The following is a 14,221-nucleotide window of genomic DNA, read 5'->3' on the forward strand; positions in this document are numbered from 1 at the left end:
TATATTATATTATATTATATTATATTATATTATATTATATTATATTATATTATATATTCTACCTATTTAGTGGTCGGCACAGCTGCTAACAAGAGGCTGGCAAAGAGTTTTTCATTTTAGCATTAGCCCCCTCCCCCAAAAACTCAGTCCTTAGAATGGCACAGTGGGGCTCTCCTGTAACCTCAGCTCTTGGGAGAGAAGATAGAAAATGCCAGGTTCCAGGCCACCCTGTGCTACAGAATGAGATCCTGTTTTATATGTATATGTAGACAGACAGATAGACAGACAGATAGACAGACAGAGAATGAGAGAGTGAACCTGTTTCCTCTTTCCAAAATCCTGTCTTTGCATATACTGAAGAACCAGGCAGATTTTAGAACCCTACTACCTTCAAGTCATCACTCAAGGAGAGAGATAAGGTCCCAAGTTGGACCTAAAGGTACAGGATATCTAGTTACAGAAGCATGAGAGCCAGGGGTTCAGCTGAAGCAAGTTTCTGGTGTATGCAGATGGTACCCGCTCACTGCCCTTAAGTGCATCCCGCCAGCCTCTGCAGGTACCACGCACACCATGACGTACAGATGCCAGCGGCCGGGTGCCTGAGCCTCCTGCTCTCTCCATGTACCCTAGATACCAGATCAACGCCCGCACAGAGCTCGCTGTGCGCTATAATGACATCTCACCGCTGGAGAACCACCACTGCGCCGTTGCCTTCCAGATCCTGGCGAGACCCGAGTGTAACATCTTTGCCAGCGTGCCGCCCGAGGGCTTCAGGCAGATCAGGCAGGTGTGTGGGGCCAGAACTTCCTGGGGTCAGAGCAAAGTTCCACTCTGCAGAGGCTTGGTGACAGTGGTTGCCCATCATGGATGCTGAAACCAGCCCTCTGTCCCCTCTTCCGCCAGGGCCCAGAGTGGTCCCCAAGAAGATGGGCCTTTGCCATATACACCTGATGTCACTTGCATGTCACAGCTATTAATACAACCCTAATGGGCTCCCTTTAAGGTGACTCCTATGTCCCTACAGTCAGGGAGGGAGCTGAGGAGAGAAAGAGAAATATCTGGCCTAAGGATACAGTACGTGCTCTAGACAGGCATCTGTCACGTGCAACCTGGTAGAGCTGATATCTGCCATGTAGCTTCAGCTACTGTTCTCCCCTCCCCCAACCTGGTCATTCATCTCCCCCATGATCTGTACTACCAGATTATCCTGCCTAGTCACCCCTGCCCTGAGACAAACATTTCTAGTCACTTAAAACATCACCCTCCCCATGCAAAAGTCCCGTCTGAACCATAACTGAGCCAGTGGTGCTATTTACAGGGGATGGAGGGACCCAGAGTGACTCCTGTCTGAAATGTAGCAACTCAGTGGTAGCTGATCCTCAGAACCTATGAATGAGTCCTTATTTAGGGAGAGAGGGATGCCTTGGTATTCTGTCTTAGTTAGGGTTTTACTGCTGTGAACAGACACCATGACCAAGGCAAGTCTTATAAGGACAACATTTAATTGGGGATGGCTTACAGGTTCAGAGGTTCAGTCCATTATCATCAAGGCGGGAACATGGCAGCATCCAGGCAGGCATGGTGCAGGAGGAACTCAGAGTTCTACATCTTCATCTGAAGGTTGCTAGCTTCCAGGCAGCTAGGATGAGGGTCTTAAAGCCCACACCCACAGTGACACACCTACTAGAACAGGGCCACACCTTCTAATAGTGCCACTCCCTGGGCCGAGCATATGCAAACCGTCATACATACCTGCTTAAGTAGGATCTCCTAGTGCCACTGTGGATTGGGTTCTGAACCAATGCCAAGAGTCCTTATGAAGGACAGAGGAGAAAGAGTCATGAACATAGTAAAAGGTCATGGGACAATAGCAGCAGATACTGGTATAGACGAAGCCAGGTCATAGGCTGCCAGAAGTTTTAATGGGCAGGAAGGAGCTTTCTCTCAACCCTTGGGAGGAATGTGAACATGTTGGCACCTTCATCTTGGCCTTCCAGACCCCAGAACTATAAGGGACTATATCCCCATGTCTGGCAGCACTCAGCAAGACCATCCAGGCTGCGCATATAAGGAACAGCTCCAGGCCTTCTGAGAGTCATCTATTGCCACCCCTTTGAGTCTCATCTGGCTGGCGTCCTTCCCCACACCGCTGAACTGATGCAGGGGAAAGGTTCATCTGTCTCCAGGGGATCCTACAAGCTTGACTCTGTCAAAGAGCAGCCGCCTCATAAACCATTATTTCCTTATTTGTCCATTCCCTGTGAGGTTCAAAGCCAACTGTAGTGCTTATGACAGTCAATATTGAACCACGGATTCTCAGTCCAGCCCTCTCCGCCCTCTATCTGTAGGCTTCCGCCCTTTCTTTCATGTTTGCGGCTCCACCCTATCAGTGTGTGCCTTAGGTTGCTATGACAACTATAACCAACCTTCTCTGAAGTGGTTAAAGGGCAATCAGAGGAAAGAAGATGGCCAGTGCCACCCAGTGACTGCCCAGAGGACCTGATGGGGCATCCCTTAGTATGTAGCTTGCCCCAGCAAAATGTGTCAGGCAGCATCCCAAAAGAGAGAGGGTCATCTAATTGGATGAGGAGACAATAAATTCCTACGAACAGGATCTTCTTCATGGCCAGCAGCCACAGTTGTCCCCGACCTCCACAGGTACTAATTACAGCATGTGTGCACCCACACTCACACACACAATAATTTTGTCATTGAAGATTTTGAGGGCTAACCGAATGTTCTATTAACACTAGTCTTTACGGGGGGAAAAAAAAGGTTCATAATTCAAAATGCAAAGTGATGTCACACAGAAGAGATATACATTTGAGGTTCTTCATATTGGCTGTCCGACATTAACATTTGAGGCCAGTGGTCTTATTTTCTTGGAAGCGTGAAGCTCTACACCTGGCATGGAGATGTTATGTAAATGTTTGTGGGGTGGATGGATGGATGGATGGATGGAGGATGGATGGATAGATAGATGGATGGATGGATGGTGGATGGATAGATGGATGGATAGGACAGATAGATGATGGATGAGTAGATGGATGGATAGATAGATGGATAGGGCAGATAGATGATGGATGAGTGTTGGCAAATAGATGATAAATGGGTGGATGACTGGATTGATGGTAGGTGGGCGGGTGGATAGATGGAAGAGTTGAATGCAGATGGATGAGTGGAGGAGTGTGTAGCAGATGCTTGGGTAATGGATGCAAAGAAGCATGGGTGGACGACTGGGTGGCAGATGGTTGGATGAGGGATGGTGATGGATGGAAGGAAAGATGGGCAGACGTATAGACAAGCAGAATACCATAGATGCACAGAAAGCTAGGGAGGCAGGAGAAATGAAAGTTACAGTTTCAAATTATGCTACTTTTCCTAAGCCAGTTTCTAGTTAACAAAGTAACTGCCTTAGTCTAGTTTCAGCTGCTGTAATAAAATCCCACAGGCTGGGAAATATAAAAAGAGAAGAGGTCTGTGTTCACTCACAGTTCTCAAGGCTGAGATGTCTAGGAGCTTGGCATCCACATCTGCTCTGTTTCTGGTGAGGGATGTGGACAGACAGAAGGTCAAGACAAGAGTGAGAAGTCACTCTCTGAGGATTTAATCCAGTGCTGAGCGGGTCAGAGGAGAATATGAATTGCTTCACGAGGGTAGAACCCATGCACTCCCTAAAGATCCCACTTCTTAATACAGTCACCACAGGGACTGAGTTTAGGAGAGCATCAACCATGTTCAAACCACTGCATAGCTATAGCCTCAAGCCCATTGAATCCTCATTTGCAAACTTCATAGTGGGAATGTTACCAAGTATGTTCTGACTTAGATAATCTCTACACAGTCACATATAAATGAGGCAATGGGAAAACCATCTTGGAAACTCCACGGATACCCGTCAGTAAGCTCTGAGCAGGGCCAATTGCAGTCTTGGTGACTAAATCTAGGAGACTTCTAACCTAGGCTAAAATCTGTTTGGTTTCACAAGTCAGCATGATGAACCATCTGTCCGCCTGTGATCTGCAGCCTGTGGATGTGGCATAGGGACAGACAGAGCACACATGGGGCAGTGGTCACACAGAGCACAGTGTGAGGAGTTCTCAGTGAGGTTCTGGTATGTGCTGACACCATGTCCTCTTACTGCTCAGGGGATGATCACGCTGATCTTGGCCACCGACATGGCAAGGCACAATGAAATTATGGATTCTTTCAAGGAGAAAATGGAGAATTTTGATTACAGCAACGAGGAGCACCTGACCCTGGTAGGTTGTGTCTTTGGAAAGCTGAGTTGTAGTTCAGGTGGGAAACTCCAAGAGCCCAGTATCTTACCTGGCCATGGAGTGTTGGAGTGACTGGATTTCAGTATCACAACCCTTCCCAGGCCAGCAGTCATCAAGGCTACCTCCTGGAGAGTATTCTGTGGCTGGAGTACCACCTCCTCCCTTGAGGAGATGGTCTGAGTGTGTCCTGTGTCTGTCCCTCCCAAAAAGACAAAATGCAAACCTAGAATGCTATTCATCCCTGCAATCTGCAGCACTGGAAAGCCTGAGGCAGGAGGATTACAGCAACTGTAGACCCACCTGAGCTACATCCTAGCCAGTCTGGATTATAGTGTAAGACCCTATCTCGAAAATTAATTAATTTCAAAGTGAGCAAAACTCGTTAACAAAATAAATAACGCCGGGCAGTGGTGGTACATGCCTTTAATCCCAGCACTTGGGAGGCAGAGGCAGGCGGATTTCTGAGTTCGAGGCCAGCCTGGTCTACAGAGTGAGTTCCAGGACAGCCAGGGCTACACAGAGAAACCCTGTCTCAAAAAACAAAAATGAATAAATAAATAAATAACAACTGATACCCCATCATTGAGAGGTTACGTTAATTGTTTTGTGCCTTACTTTGGAGACATGTATCATAGTCTCTTTTAAACCATTTAATTTCTTTAAAACTAATACCATGGGGCTCAAGAGCTGGCTCAACAGTTAAGGGCTCTTGATGTTCTTGCAGAGGACCTGGGTTCAGTTCCCAGCACTCACATGGCAGCTCACAACCACGAGTAATTCCCAGATCCAGGGGATCTGGTGCCCTCTTCTGACCTCTGAAGACATTGCACATACATACATGCAGACAGAACGCTCATGCACTTAGAAATAAATGTCTTGAAAACCAATACCACCACTTTGCCTCCCCTAAGGCAAAGTGACTGACAGTCAGTAAGGATTCCTTTCTTAGGTCAGGCTGAATTTGTGGCTTCCATCCCATGACGCTGAGCTTTTTTCGGAGGGAGGGGAGCATTACTCCAAAAAAGCTGAATCTCAATAAACAGACAGGGGTGCAGAGAAGCAAAGGCCCTGGTGGCTAACACCTGAACAGTGGGAGGATACGTCTTCCCCAAGTTGGGGCCTCCAAGAGCACCCCCCTTTCTGAGGTAAGAAGAGAGGCACAGTTGTCTTCTTATCAGGGGACACCTCTCAAGATCCCAGTGAGTTGCTGAAGCCAAACCCCATGTATAGCGTGCTTTTTCCTATTCATATGTTTCCACAATAAAGTTTAGCTTACAAACCAGGCACAAAAGAGCCTAACACCAAACTCAGGCAGAGTAACAAGAGGACCACACAGTAAATAATAGGCAGGTGACATATCAAAAATGGACCAAGGGCAGAGGGAAGACCCCCATCCTGGGTAGGGTGAAGAGAGTGGTGAGATCTCTCTGTGTGTATTGTTCAGAACAGCATGGAGGTTAAAACAGATGGGCTCTTTATTTCTGGAACTTTCTATGTAATATTTTTTTTTTGGGGGGGAACTAAAAGCATAGAAGGCAAAAGCAGAGACAAAAGGGGGGCTGTTGTACAGCCATGTTGGATCCGTGGCAAGATCTGCTAAGGTCTGGGAAAGACCCAAAAGTGAAGGATGATGGGAAGGAGCTATAGGAAGCAAGGTGGCTGCAGCCTGCATACCTTACTTCTGTCTGTGATGGGAAGAAAGCAAGCTTCAGGGCTGTGTGACTTGCAAAAGGCCAAGGACTCTGCCCAGTGTGCAAGTGGCTAGATAGGATGATAACCTAGACCAAACCTACCTTGGGCTCTGCCCAGCCTCCTCTGGCCACTCACCCACTGATGCAGGAGGTGCAAGAGGAATAACATCTTCTCCCCCGGGACAAGATCAGGCTGGCTGGACTTGCGTTACCACAGGGCCCCCAAAGGCTGGGGGCAGGGGAGACTGAGAAAGATCTGGGAGAAAGAGTTCAAAGTCTAAGCCTGTGCTGGAGGCTCCTGGGCCACAGAAATGGAAGTGGCCAGAACACAGCCCGAAGACATAGCAACATACCTGACCCAGCCGCTACGGAGGCCACAGTGTCTAGTCTGGGGCAGTTCCCCCCGTGAGGCAAGCCAGACCAAGCTTTTAACTGCCTCTGGGTTGAAGCCAGTTCCAATACAGAGCAGAGAAGAAGGATCAATGCCCAGGAACCTGGAATGGGGCTGCACAACAACTATCCATAAGTCCTTCAAGGCCCAGACAGAGTGAAAGCATTAATCCACCCTGCTATGCTGACACAAAGCTGTGCATAATCCCTCTTCTACATGGGAAAGTCAACAAAGCAAGTAGATCTGGATCTGTGGCCTAAGGTTGTGTGTCAGATAGATGTTCCTGCCTGTTCACCCTCAGACCCTGGACAATAGCCCCCACTCCCCTTTCATGCAGGAAGGTCACAGTGTCTCATGATGTCTGTGCCTGCCACAAGGCCAGAGTACCAGGATTCCAGCCCCCACAGCCGGGCAGAGTTAATTCTCTGGTTAGCTCAGGAGAAACACTTGCGAAACAGAATCCTTTGACTGGCGTGATGCAGGCCTGTTGAACTCCAGGGAGTGGCCAGCCTCCTGCCTGGGAGAAGCTACCTCCTCTGGGAGACCATGCCCAAGAGGTTGCTGTGGGCCCAAGAACATGTGTTCTGGGGTGGCTTGAAGGCTGGCAGGAATTGACCTACACAGACACTTCCAGTCACACACTTGGTGCCCTAATCAGAGACATTTCTGCAGAGATGTAGCCCCAGGCTGATTAGGAAAGCTCTGTTTGGAACAACACAATGTCCGCTCCATATATTTTTCTTCTATTTTCCACAGCCACAAAATTTAACTTGTCAAGGTGTTGAACTTCCTGCAAACACTGCGCCACTCAGCCATGTCCCCAGCCCTCTTTTTACCCGACACTTTGAGACAAGAGCCTCATTAAGTTGTCCAGGCTGGCCCTGTAGGCAGACCTTGAATTTGCATCTTCTTGCTTTGTTCTTGCTAGGGCCTTGTTTTGAGAACCAGACCTGGTGACACATAACCTGTAATCCTAGAAGCTGGAAGGCAGGAAGATACGGAGTTCAAGGCCAGCCTTGAGTTCTAAAGGCTAGCCTGAGCTACTGCAGAGTGAGAGCGTTTCAAACATAAGAGGGCACGGGTCCTCGCTCGATTTTTAATGTGACAGTTTACAGCTGGCATTCTAAAAAGCTTGTGTATCTGATGGGTCCCCATCCTTTCTTGGGGAAGCTGGGAAATCCAGACTGCAAGATCGAAGCAGCACTCTGTGTGTGCGTGCGTGCGTGCGTGCGTGCGTGAGAGAGAGAGAGCAAAGAAGGAAGAGTGACCTTCAAGGCGGAAAACCTTTTGTCTTGATGGACAGTACTGCCCCCCAATCCCTACCCTTGCCCCACCCATCCTATCCTTTTCCCCACCTGTGATGGTGGATCCAGTCAACCCACACAGGAGCGGTGGTTGTGCTGAATCCACCAACGCCCTAAATGCCAGCATCTCCTTTCAGCTGAAGATGATTCTCATAAAATGCTGTGATATCTCCAATGAGGTCCGTCCCATGGAGGTGGCAGAACCGTGGGTGGACTGTTTACTGGAAGAATATTTTATGCAGGTAAGAAACACTGAGCCGTCAGGTTGCTGGCTCTAGACTGCGCTACACCACAAAGAACAGACCAGGGTGGTTGGCATATGTCCCCCCATCCCCAGCAGCCTCCACTGTCTGCGTAGACATCCGGCAGAAATGTCACTCTGCTTTTGACATCGTTCTGAGAAGGAGGCATGGTGACACATACCTGTAATCCTAGCAGCTGGGAGGCCGGAAGATCAGGAGTTCAAGGCCAGCCCTGATTAGGGTGTCTTATAGATATGAGACTGTAGCCACCAGAAAAGCCAGTGTGATGGAACTGACACCCATGGCCATTCATAGAGACACTTTTGGAAGTAGACTCAAGAAAAGTGGCTAAGGGTCAAGAAGACTCAAGGGGAGGGGCAGTCACCAAATAAGATTGTTCATATGGTAGTTATAAACTAGGCTAGTTAGGGCAGGATGGGAGAGGCAGACAAGGAGCTGTCAAGCTCTGCCTTGTAAGCTGCCCTGTCATGCCCTTGAGACAGACACTCAGCCTGTGTTTAGACTGGTCCCCTTGCCGCACCTTGGCTCATGCATAGCCATTACACTGCAGGCTGCATCCTGTACCGCCTTTGTGTGGCCAGGAGGATCACAGCGAGGCAGCATGTCCTGTTCTTCCTCTAAGAACAGGGCTGCTGTGTGTACCCAAGTCTACGGTCCTTTGTGCCTTTAATGTCACTGTCACTGTGTTCCCTGCAGAGTGACCGTGAGAAGTCTGAAGGCCTTCCTGTGGCCCCATTCATGGACCGAGACAAAGTGACCAAAGCAACAGCCCAAATTGGGTTCATCAAGTTTGTCCTGATCCCAATGTTTGAAACAGTGACCAAGGTGAGTAATCGTGCTGTCGGTACAGCAGCAGTAAACACTCAGGTGCACACAGGCATGCAGGCACACTTCAGGGATATGCATGCTGTAGGTACAGCAGCAGTAAACACACATGTGCACACAGCCATGTATGCACACTTCAGGGCTATGCATGTGCACATGCATGAACCCTCTATAGCTCCATCATCTGCTGCCATGGTGATGGTTGCCTGGCAGCCATTTTCTGCTGTTTCCAGTGCTCTGCCCCAGTCCTCTTCAAAGAGCTCCATGTGTGCATGTCAGGCCCTCCGTACCCACTTTTCCACTGCCCATCTCTGCCAGCTTTAAGACTCAGCCAGTTGTACCAGCTGTTGCCTCTCCTGTCCTTCCAGGCCTCGCCTTAAAGGAACAACTGGAATCGGTGCCCACAACCAGGTCCTAGCCTTCTACCACCCAGCCTCTGTAGCCTCCACCTTCCAGGTCCCAAGCTGCCTATGCATCCTTTTCACATCTCCCTATACAACTCAGTCTTACAGGGCAGTTGAAAAACATTTGACACACATCATGGACTTTGGAAAATATGCTTCTTTAGATTGGAGGTGCAGTTAAATCAGGACATTTCGAGTCCCTCTGATTTTCAATGATAAATACTTTCATGAAGACACTGCTAGGTGCTCTCCAGCTTGCTGAGAGGCAAGTAGGAGAAGCAGAAATTCATTTCAAAAGTCCCCTGGCAAAAAGGAGGGACAGCTACAATGAATGGGGTTCACTCTAAGATGTTCAGTCTCTTAGCTGTGGCTGCAGCCTATTCCCTGTGAGAATCCCCAGACTCTTGAATTGGGAGGCTATAGAGTGGCCTCCGGGATAGCCATATTGCAGGACAAAGGCAAGGAGCAAGGGATGGAGAGCTTCCAAGGTCACTGCTTCCAGCTCCCTGGCTCCCAAACACACACTCATCTCTTGCCTCCTCACTTATCCCACCTTCAACCCCTACCCATCATTCTCTGGGTACCTCAGAGCTACCCACATCCTTTCTATTCCTAGGACCACCACCAGGAATTTTATCAGATCCATCCCCTGCATAAGCCCCTCTGAGGCCATACCTACCTACCCTTGCCTTACTGAAAGGAGTAGGGGCAGAAGGTTGTAGGCTTTCTGAGATCCTATGGGGAATGACAGGAATCTGAGCCAGAGGCCGAAATGGGAGGTGGTTGAGGATGCACGGGGGTCTCCAGGACTCGGAACTGGCCAGAAGACTCATACTCCTTGGATTTCCCTGAAAGACCTGATTTGAGGCCACTGGAAAGTGACACCCCAGAGGCTCAAAAGTACCTACAAGGGCCTGACAGCCTTCCCCAGTGTTCTCCACAGCTGAACACGATTATGGGGGCTGGCTGACCTTGGACCCTCTACTCCTCAGCTTTTCCCTGTTGCCGAGGAGACCATGCTGCGGCCACTCTGGGAGTCCCGAGAACACTATGAGGAACTGAAGCAGCTGGATGATGCCATGAAGGAGGTGAGGGCAGTGCAGAGGGCACAGGTAGGCAGAACAAAGGCCAAGCACAGGAGCCAAGCCTCGGGCTGGAGAGATGGCTCAGTGGTTAAGAGCACTGACTGCTCTTCCAGAGGTCCTGAGTTCAATTCCCAGCAACCACATGGTGGCTCACAACCATTTGTAATGGGATCAGATGCCCTCTTCTGGTATGTCTGAAGACAGTGACCATGTACTCATAGAAATAATAAAGTAAATCTTAAAAAAAAAAAAAAAAACCAGCCAAGCCCTAATATGCTAAAATGTAGAGGTTCTTCCCCAGGGACTGCGTCAGGCAGTGCTTTCCTCTGAGCCTGCCGGCCGGTGAGAGTAAACACACAGCTGTGTAACCCTGGAGAACTGCCTCTGTGCTGTGTCTTAGCACCTCTGTGGCCAGTGTCCTCCTCCTGGCCAGGATGTCTATTCAGTGAGGGCTGCATTGAAAAAGACAGAGGAACAAAGCAAGCGTCCAAGCATCCAAATCCCTGCTTTCAGAAACAGCGCACACAGGACCACTCGGCTACCCTTGTGGTCTGGGAGATGGAGAGGTTTTAGGGCACTGTGGATGCTGGATCCCAGGAGAGGGTAGGAGCCACTACGGTCTTAACAGACCCCTGAAAGGGGTCCAGCTTTCTTGTTCAGCCCCTGTGTGAGCATCTCTTCTTCCAGACACTCTGGCACTAGGGATTCCATCCACACCTCCTCCCTGATGTGGCGGTGGGGTATAGTCTTTCTTTACCCACCTGACCCCCTGTTCCTACCAGAACATCTATGACCCAGAAAACCTCTCCTTGGCCACCGTGACCCCACCACCCAACATGGGATGTCCCCCACGGTCTCATTTCCTATTCGGTACCCATCCTCCCAGGCTCCCTGGTAATGGACCATTCTATATCCATCTTTTCTGCCTGCTTTCCCAGGTGTGGCCTGGTATTGGTCACATCCCCCTTCAGCCACATCTGCCATGCACACCTCTGGTGTGCAATGCCAGGCGTGTCACGGATATATGGTGAACTCATACAGGTTGACTGAAAGTACAGACCAGCAATCCCGATCTCCCTGGTTGGCATCTCTTGCCATAGACACAAGAAAGCTCTGAAAATCTACAAGGCTAAGAGCAAAACACACCAAAAGGCTACAGCATCAGGGCATTCCCAGACTCTCACAGGAAGGCTGCAGGGGCCTCTGCTATCATGGCTATCCCATCAGCCATTGCTCTGGGGGGACCCGAGTCTGCAATCCTACATTCCGCTGTCCAGTGGGAAGGGATGCCAGGCCTCTCCAGGGGCTAACTTTGACCTCTCTTCTCTTAGTTGCAGAAGAAGACAGAAAGCTTAACATCTGGGGCCACCGAAAACGCCACAGAGAAGAACAGAGATGGGAAAGACAGTGAAGGCCATTCTCCTCCAAACTGATGGATATCTCAGTATGTGCAGTAAGTGGGAGGCCACTGGAGTTCTATATGTGGGGAGGACTGGGTGCGTGCAAGAGAGTTTATGTGTGCGTGCATATGTGTGTGTGTGCATACATGTGTGCACATGTGTGTGTGTGTGTGTGCCTGTATGTGCGCACATGTGCTCGTACATTCATTTGTAGTTGGGTATGCATTTGTGTGCATGTGTGTGCACATGTGTTTGCATCTGTGTATGCATTTGTGCATATATGCATGCATGTGTATGCATGCATGTGAGCATTGTGTGTGCCTGTATGTGTGCACATGGACTTGTACATGTATTTGCATTTGTGTATACATTTGTGCATGTATGCATGCATGCGTGTGTGTGTGTGCGCACGCGCGCACACACTCACACATGTGTAGTTCCCCACCCTCATCTTACAAAGCACCAGAAACTCAGTCATGGGATGTCTACTCTGATGCCTTTGTCTGTTCTAATCGTCTCCCTCAGCCTCCTTCCAAACACTGCAGTCAGGTGTTTCCACCTTTAACCTCACAGTGGGGGTTGAGCATCCCCACCGGGATACTCCAGGGATGTGTACAAAGTATCAATTGCCTGCTACACTTACAGGGCAAGCGCAGAGTCCAGCCACAGCATGCAGCCCGCTTTCCCATAAGTGAAACTTTAATCCCGTGCATCTCAATTAGAACCTGGACTCTGATTTGGAAGGGTTCACACTTTGGATAGAGAAAAGGATTAATTATCAAGATGTGTGCCACTCTTTAGATGAAATAGTCTGTGAAGTGCCTCTGGGGTATTAAAAGCTTTTAAAAAGCCTTCGCCCTCGTCACCACAAGCATGTCCCATGACATCTGCTGACCCAGCGCTTCGCCCCAAACAACCATCAGCTAGTGCTTGCTTCCTAACAGCTCACTAAGCACATGGCTGTTCGGTATGTCAGGTAAACTTCAGGTTTATGCGTGGAGCCGGAGAAGCTGGGTTTGAAGGGGAGACAGCAAAGACGTCAGCCTCTAAGACATGCTTTTAGTAAAACCTTTCAAGCGGCAGCCGTGTGTGAACCCCAGAGCTGTCGTCTGTAAGCCTGAGGTCACTCTGCCGTTATTGGGACTTGAGTAGTTGTGTGAACTGCTGTTCCATACTGAGGCATCCATCCAGTGAACCTTGAAGCCGGGTCATGTTCTTGAAAAGAAAATGGCACTGCCATTGTTTAATTTTGCCCACATGTGTTGTGTGGCCGACAGCCTCATTTTTTTCAGTGTTGCAGGAAATATTAAAAAGAATGGGGCCGGGCGGTGGGGGCGCACGCCTTTAATCCCAGCAATTGGGAGGCAGAGGCAGGTGGATTTCTGAGTTCGAGGCCAGCCAGGTCTACAGAGTGAGTTCCAGGACAGCCAGGGCTATACAGAGGAACCCTGTCTCGAAAAACCAAAAAAAAAAAAAAAGAAAAGAAAAAAAAGAACAGCAAGTTTCTGAGCTACACCCTAGCTACTCTCTGCCTCAGCAGGCTGGCCAGCCATGCACTAGCAGGCAATGGCCAACCTGTTCTTATCGGTGGAGACTCTGACTCAGAGCTCCAAAATGTCTCCACCCGACTCGCTAAGTTCACACTGGTGGGTCGCAACCACGCCAGCCCCATGCTTCAAAACCCCCACGGTCTTTTGTGGTGCACATCAGGCAAACCCATGCTTTGCTGTTGTACCTTTCTCTCTGGAACCCAGTCGAACCACTTCGTGAAGGAAAACACTGCACAAACTTAGTTCAGAGACAATGGTAACTCAGTCGCTGGGTGCAACAACTAGAATCTTAATCTTATAAGCAATATTAAATCTAAATCCTCCGGTGGCGAATCCTGGCGGATCCATCACGGAACCTGGAAGACACAGTAGCTACATCTTGCCCTTTTGCTATCCCCATCCAAAAGCTCCCCCCTCTCTCCTGCTTCCTCTCTTCCTCTGTCCAACCCAGAAGTCCCGCCTACTCACCCAGTGATTGGTTCTTTTATTCATTAGGGAATGGTTCACAAGAAGTCACCTGAGTACGTGGTGACTGATTCCTCGGTCCAGACAGCCCCTCGTAGGAAAGCGGAATTGACATCAAAATACAAACGACACCAGGTCCATCCACAACACTTCAGTTTATTTTATTTGTGTGTCCAAGTGAAGATGTGCACCATGTGTGCATTAGAGTTTATAGAGGCCAGAAGCAGGCATCAGGTCCCCTGGTTGGTTACAGGTAGTTGCGGACTGCCACGTGGGTGCTGGGAACTGAACCTAAAAGCAGCCAGTGTTCTTAGCTGTTAAGCCATCTCCCAGCCCCAAGCTCATTCTTTTATATCGAATTAATTTTTTACATTCGTATACAAAGTTGTGGTTATCACCCGGTGTCTTCAAACATGTGCGCAGTTATCCCTTCTCATCCATTCCTGCCCCTCCCCACACACCTGCTTGTCCCAACCAGATGGTTCCCTTTCGTTCTCCAGTTAGTAGCCCCTTTGGCTGTGTGTGTGTGTGTGTGTGTGTGTGTGTGTGTGTGTGTGTGTGAG

General features: G+C 49.3%; 1 protein-coding gene across 4 annotated transcripts in view; it reads left to right on the forward strand.

Annotated features, from left to right (window-relative positions):
• Positions 1-14,221, forward strand: part of Pde9a (phosphodiesterase 9A) — an 85,087-nt gene that overhangs the window by 69,701 nt on the left and 1,165 nt on the right. For 2 of the 4 annotated variants that reach the window (XM_028767875.1, XM_028767879.1), the window contains 6 exons: positions 631-787; positions 4,149-4,262; positions 7,804-7,908; positions 8,626-8,754; positions 10,151-10,246; positions 11,575-11,696. In XM_028767875.1, coding sequence (XP_028623708.1) covers positions 631-787; positions 4,149-4,262; positions 7,804-7,908; positions 8,626-8,754; positions 10,151-10,246; positions 11,575-11,676 — 703 coding nt within the window. In that variant the 3' untranslated portion in view covers positions 11,677-11,696. The remainder of the gene's footprint in view (positions 1-630; positions 788-4,148; positions 4,263-7,803; positions 7,909-8,625; positions 8,755-10,150; positions 10,247-11,574; positions 11,697-14,221) is intronic. The other 2 variants (XM_028767877.1, XM_028767878.1) reach the window with 2 other exon arrangements.

The sequence above is a fragment of the Grammomys surdaster genome, unplaced genomic scaffold (genome assembly GCF_004785775.1).
Source record: "Grammomys surdaster isolate TR1022 unplaced genomic scaffold, NIH_TR_1.0 183, whole genome shotgun sequence".
Lineage (NCBI taxonomy): Eukaryota > Metazoa > Chordata > Mammalia > Rodentia > Muridae > Grammomys > Grammomys surdaster.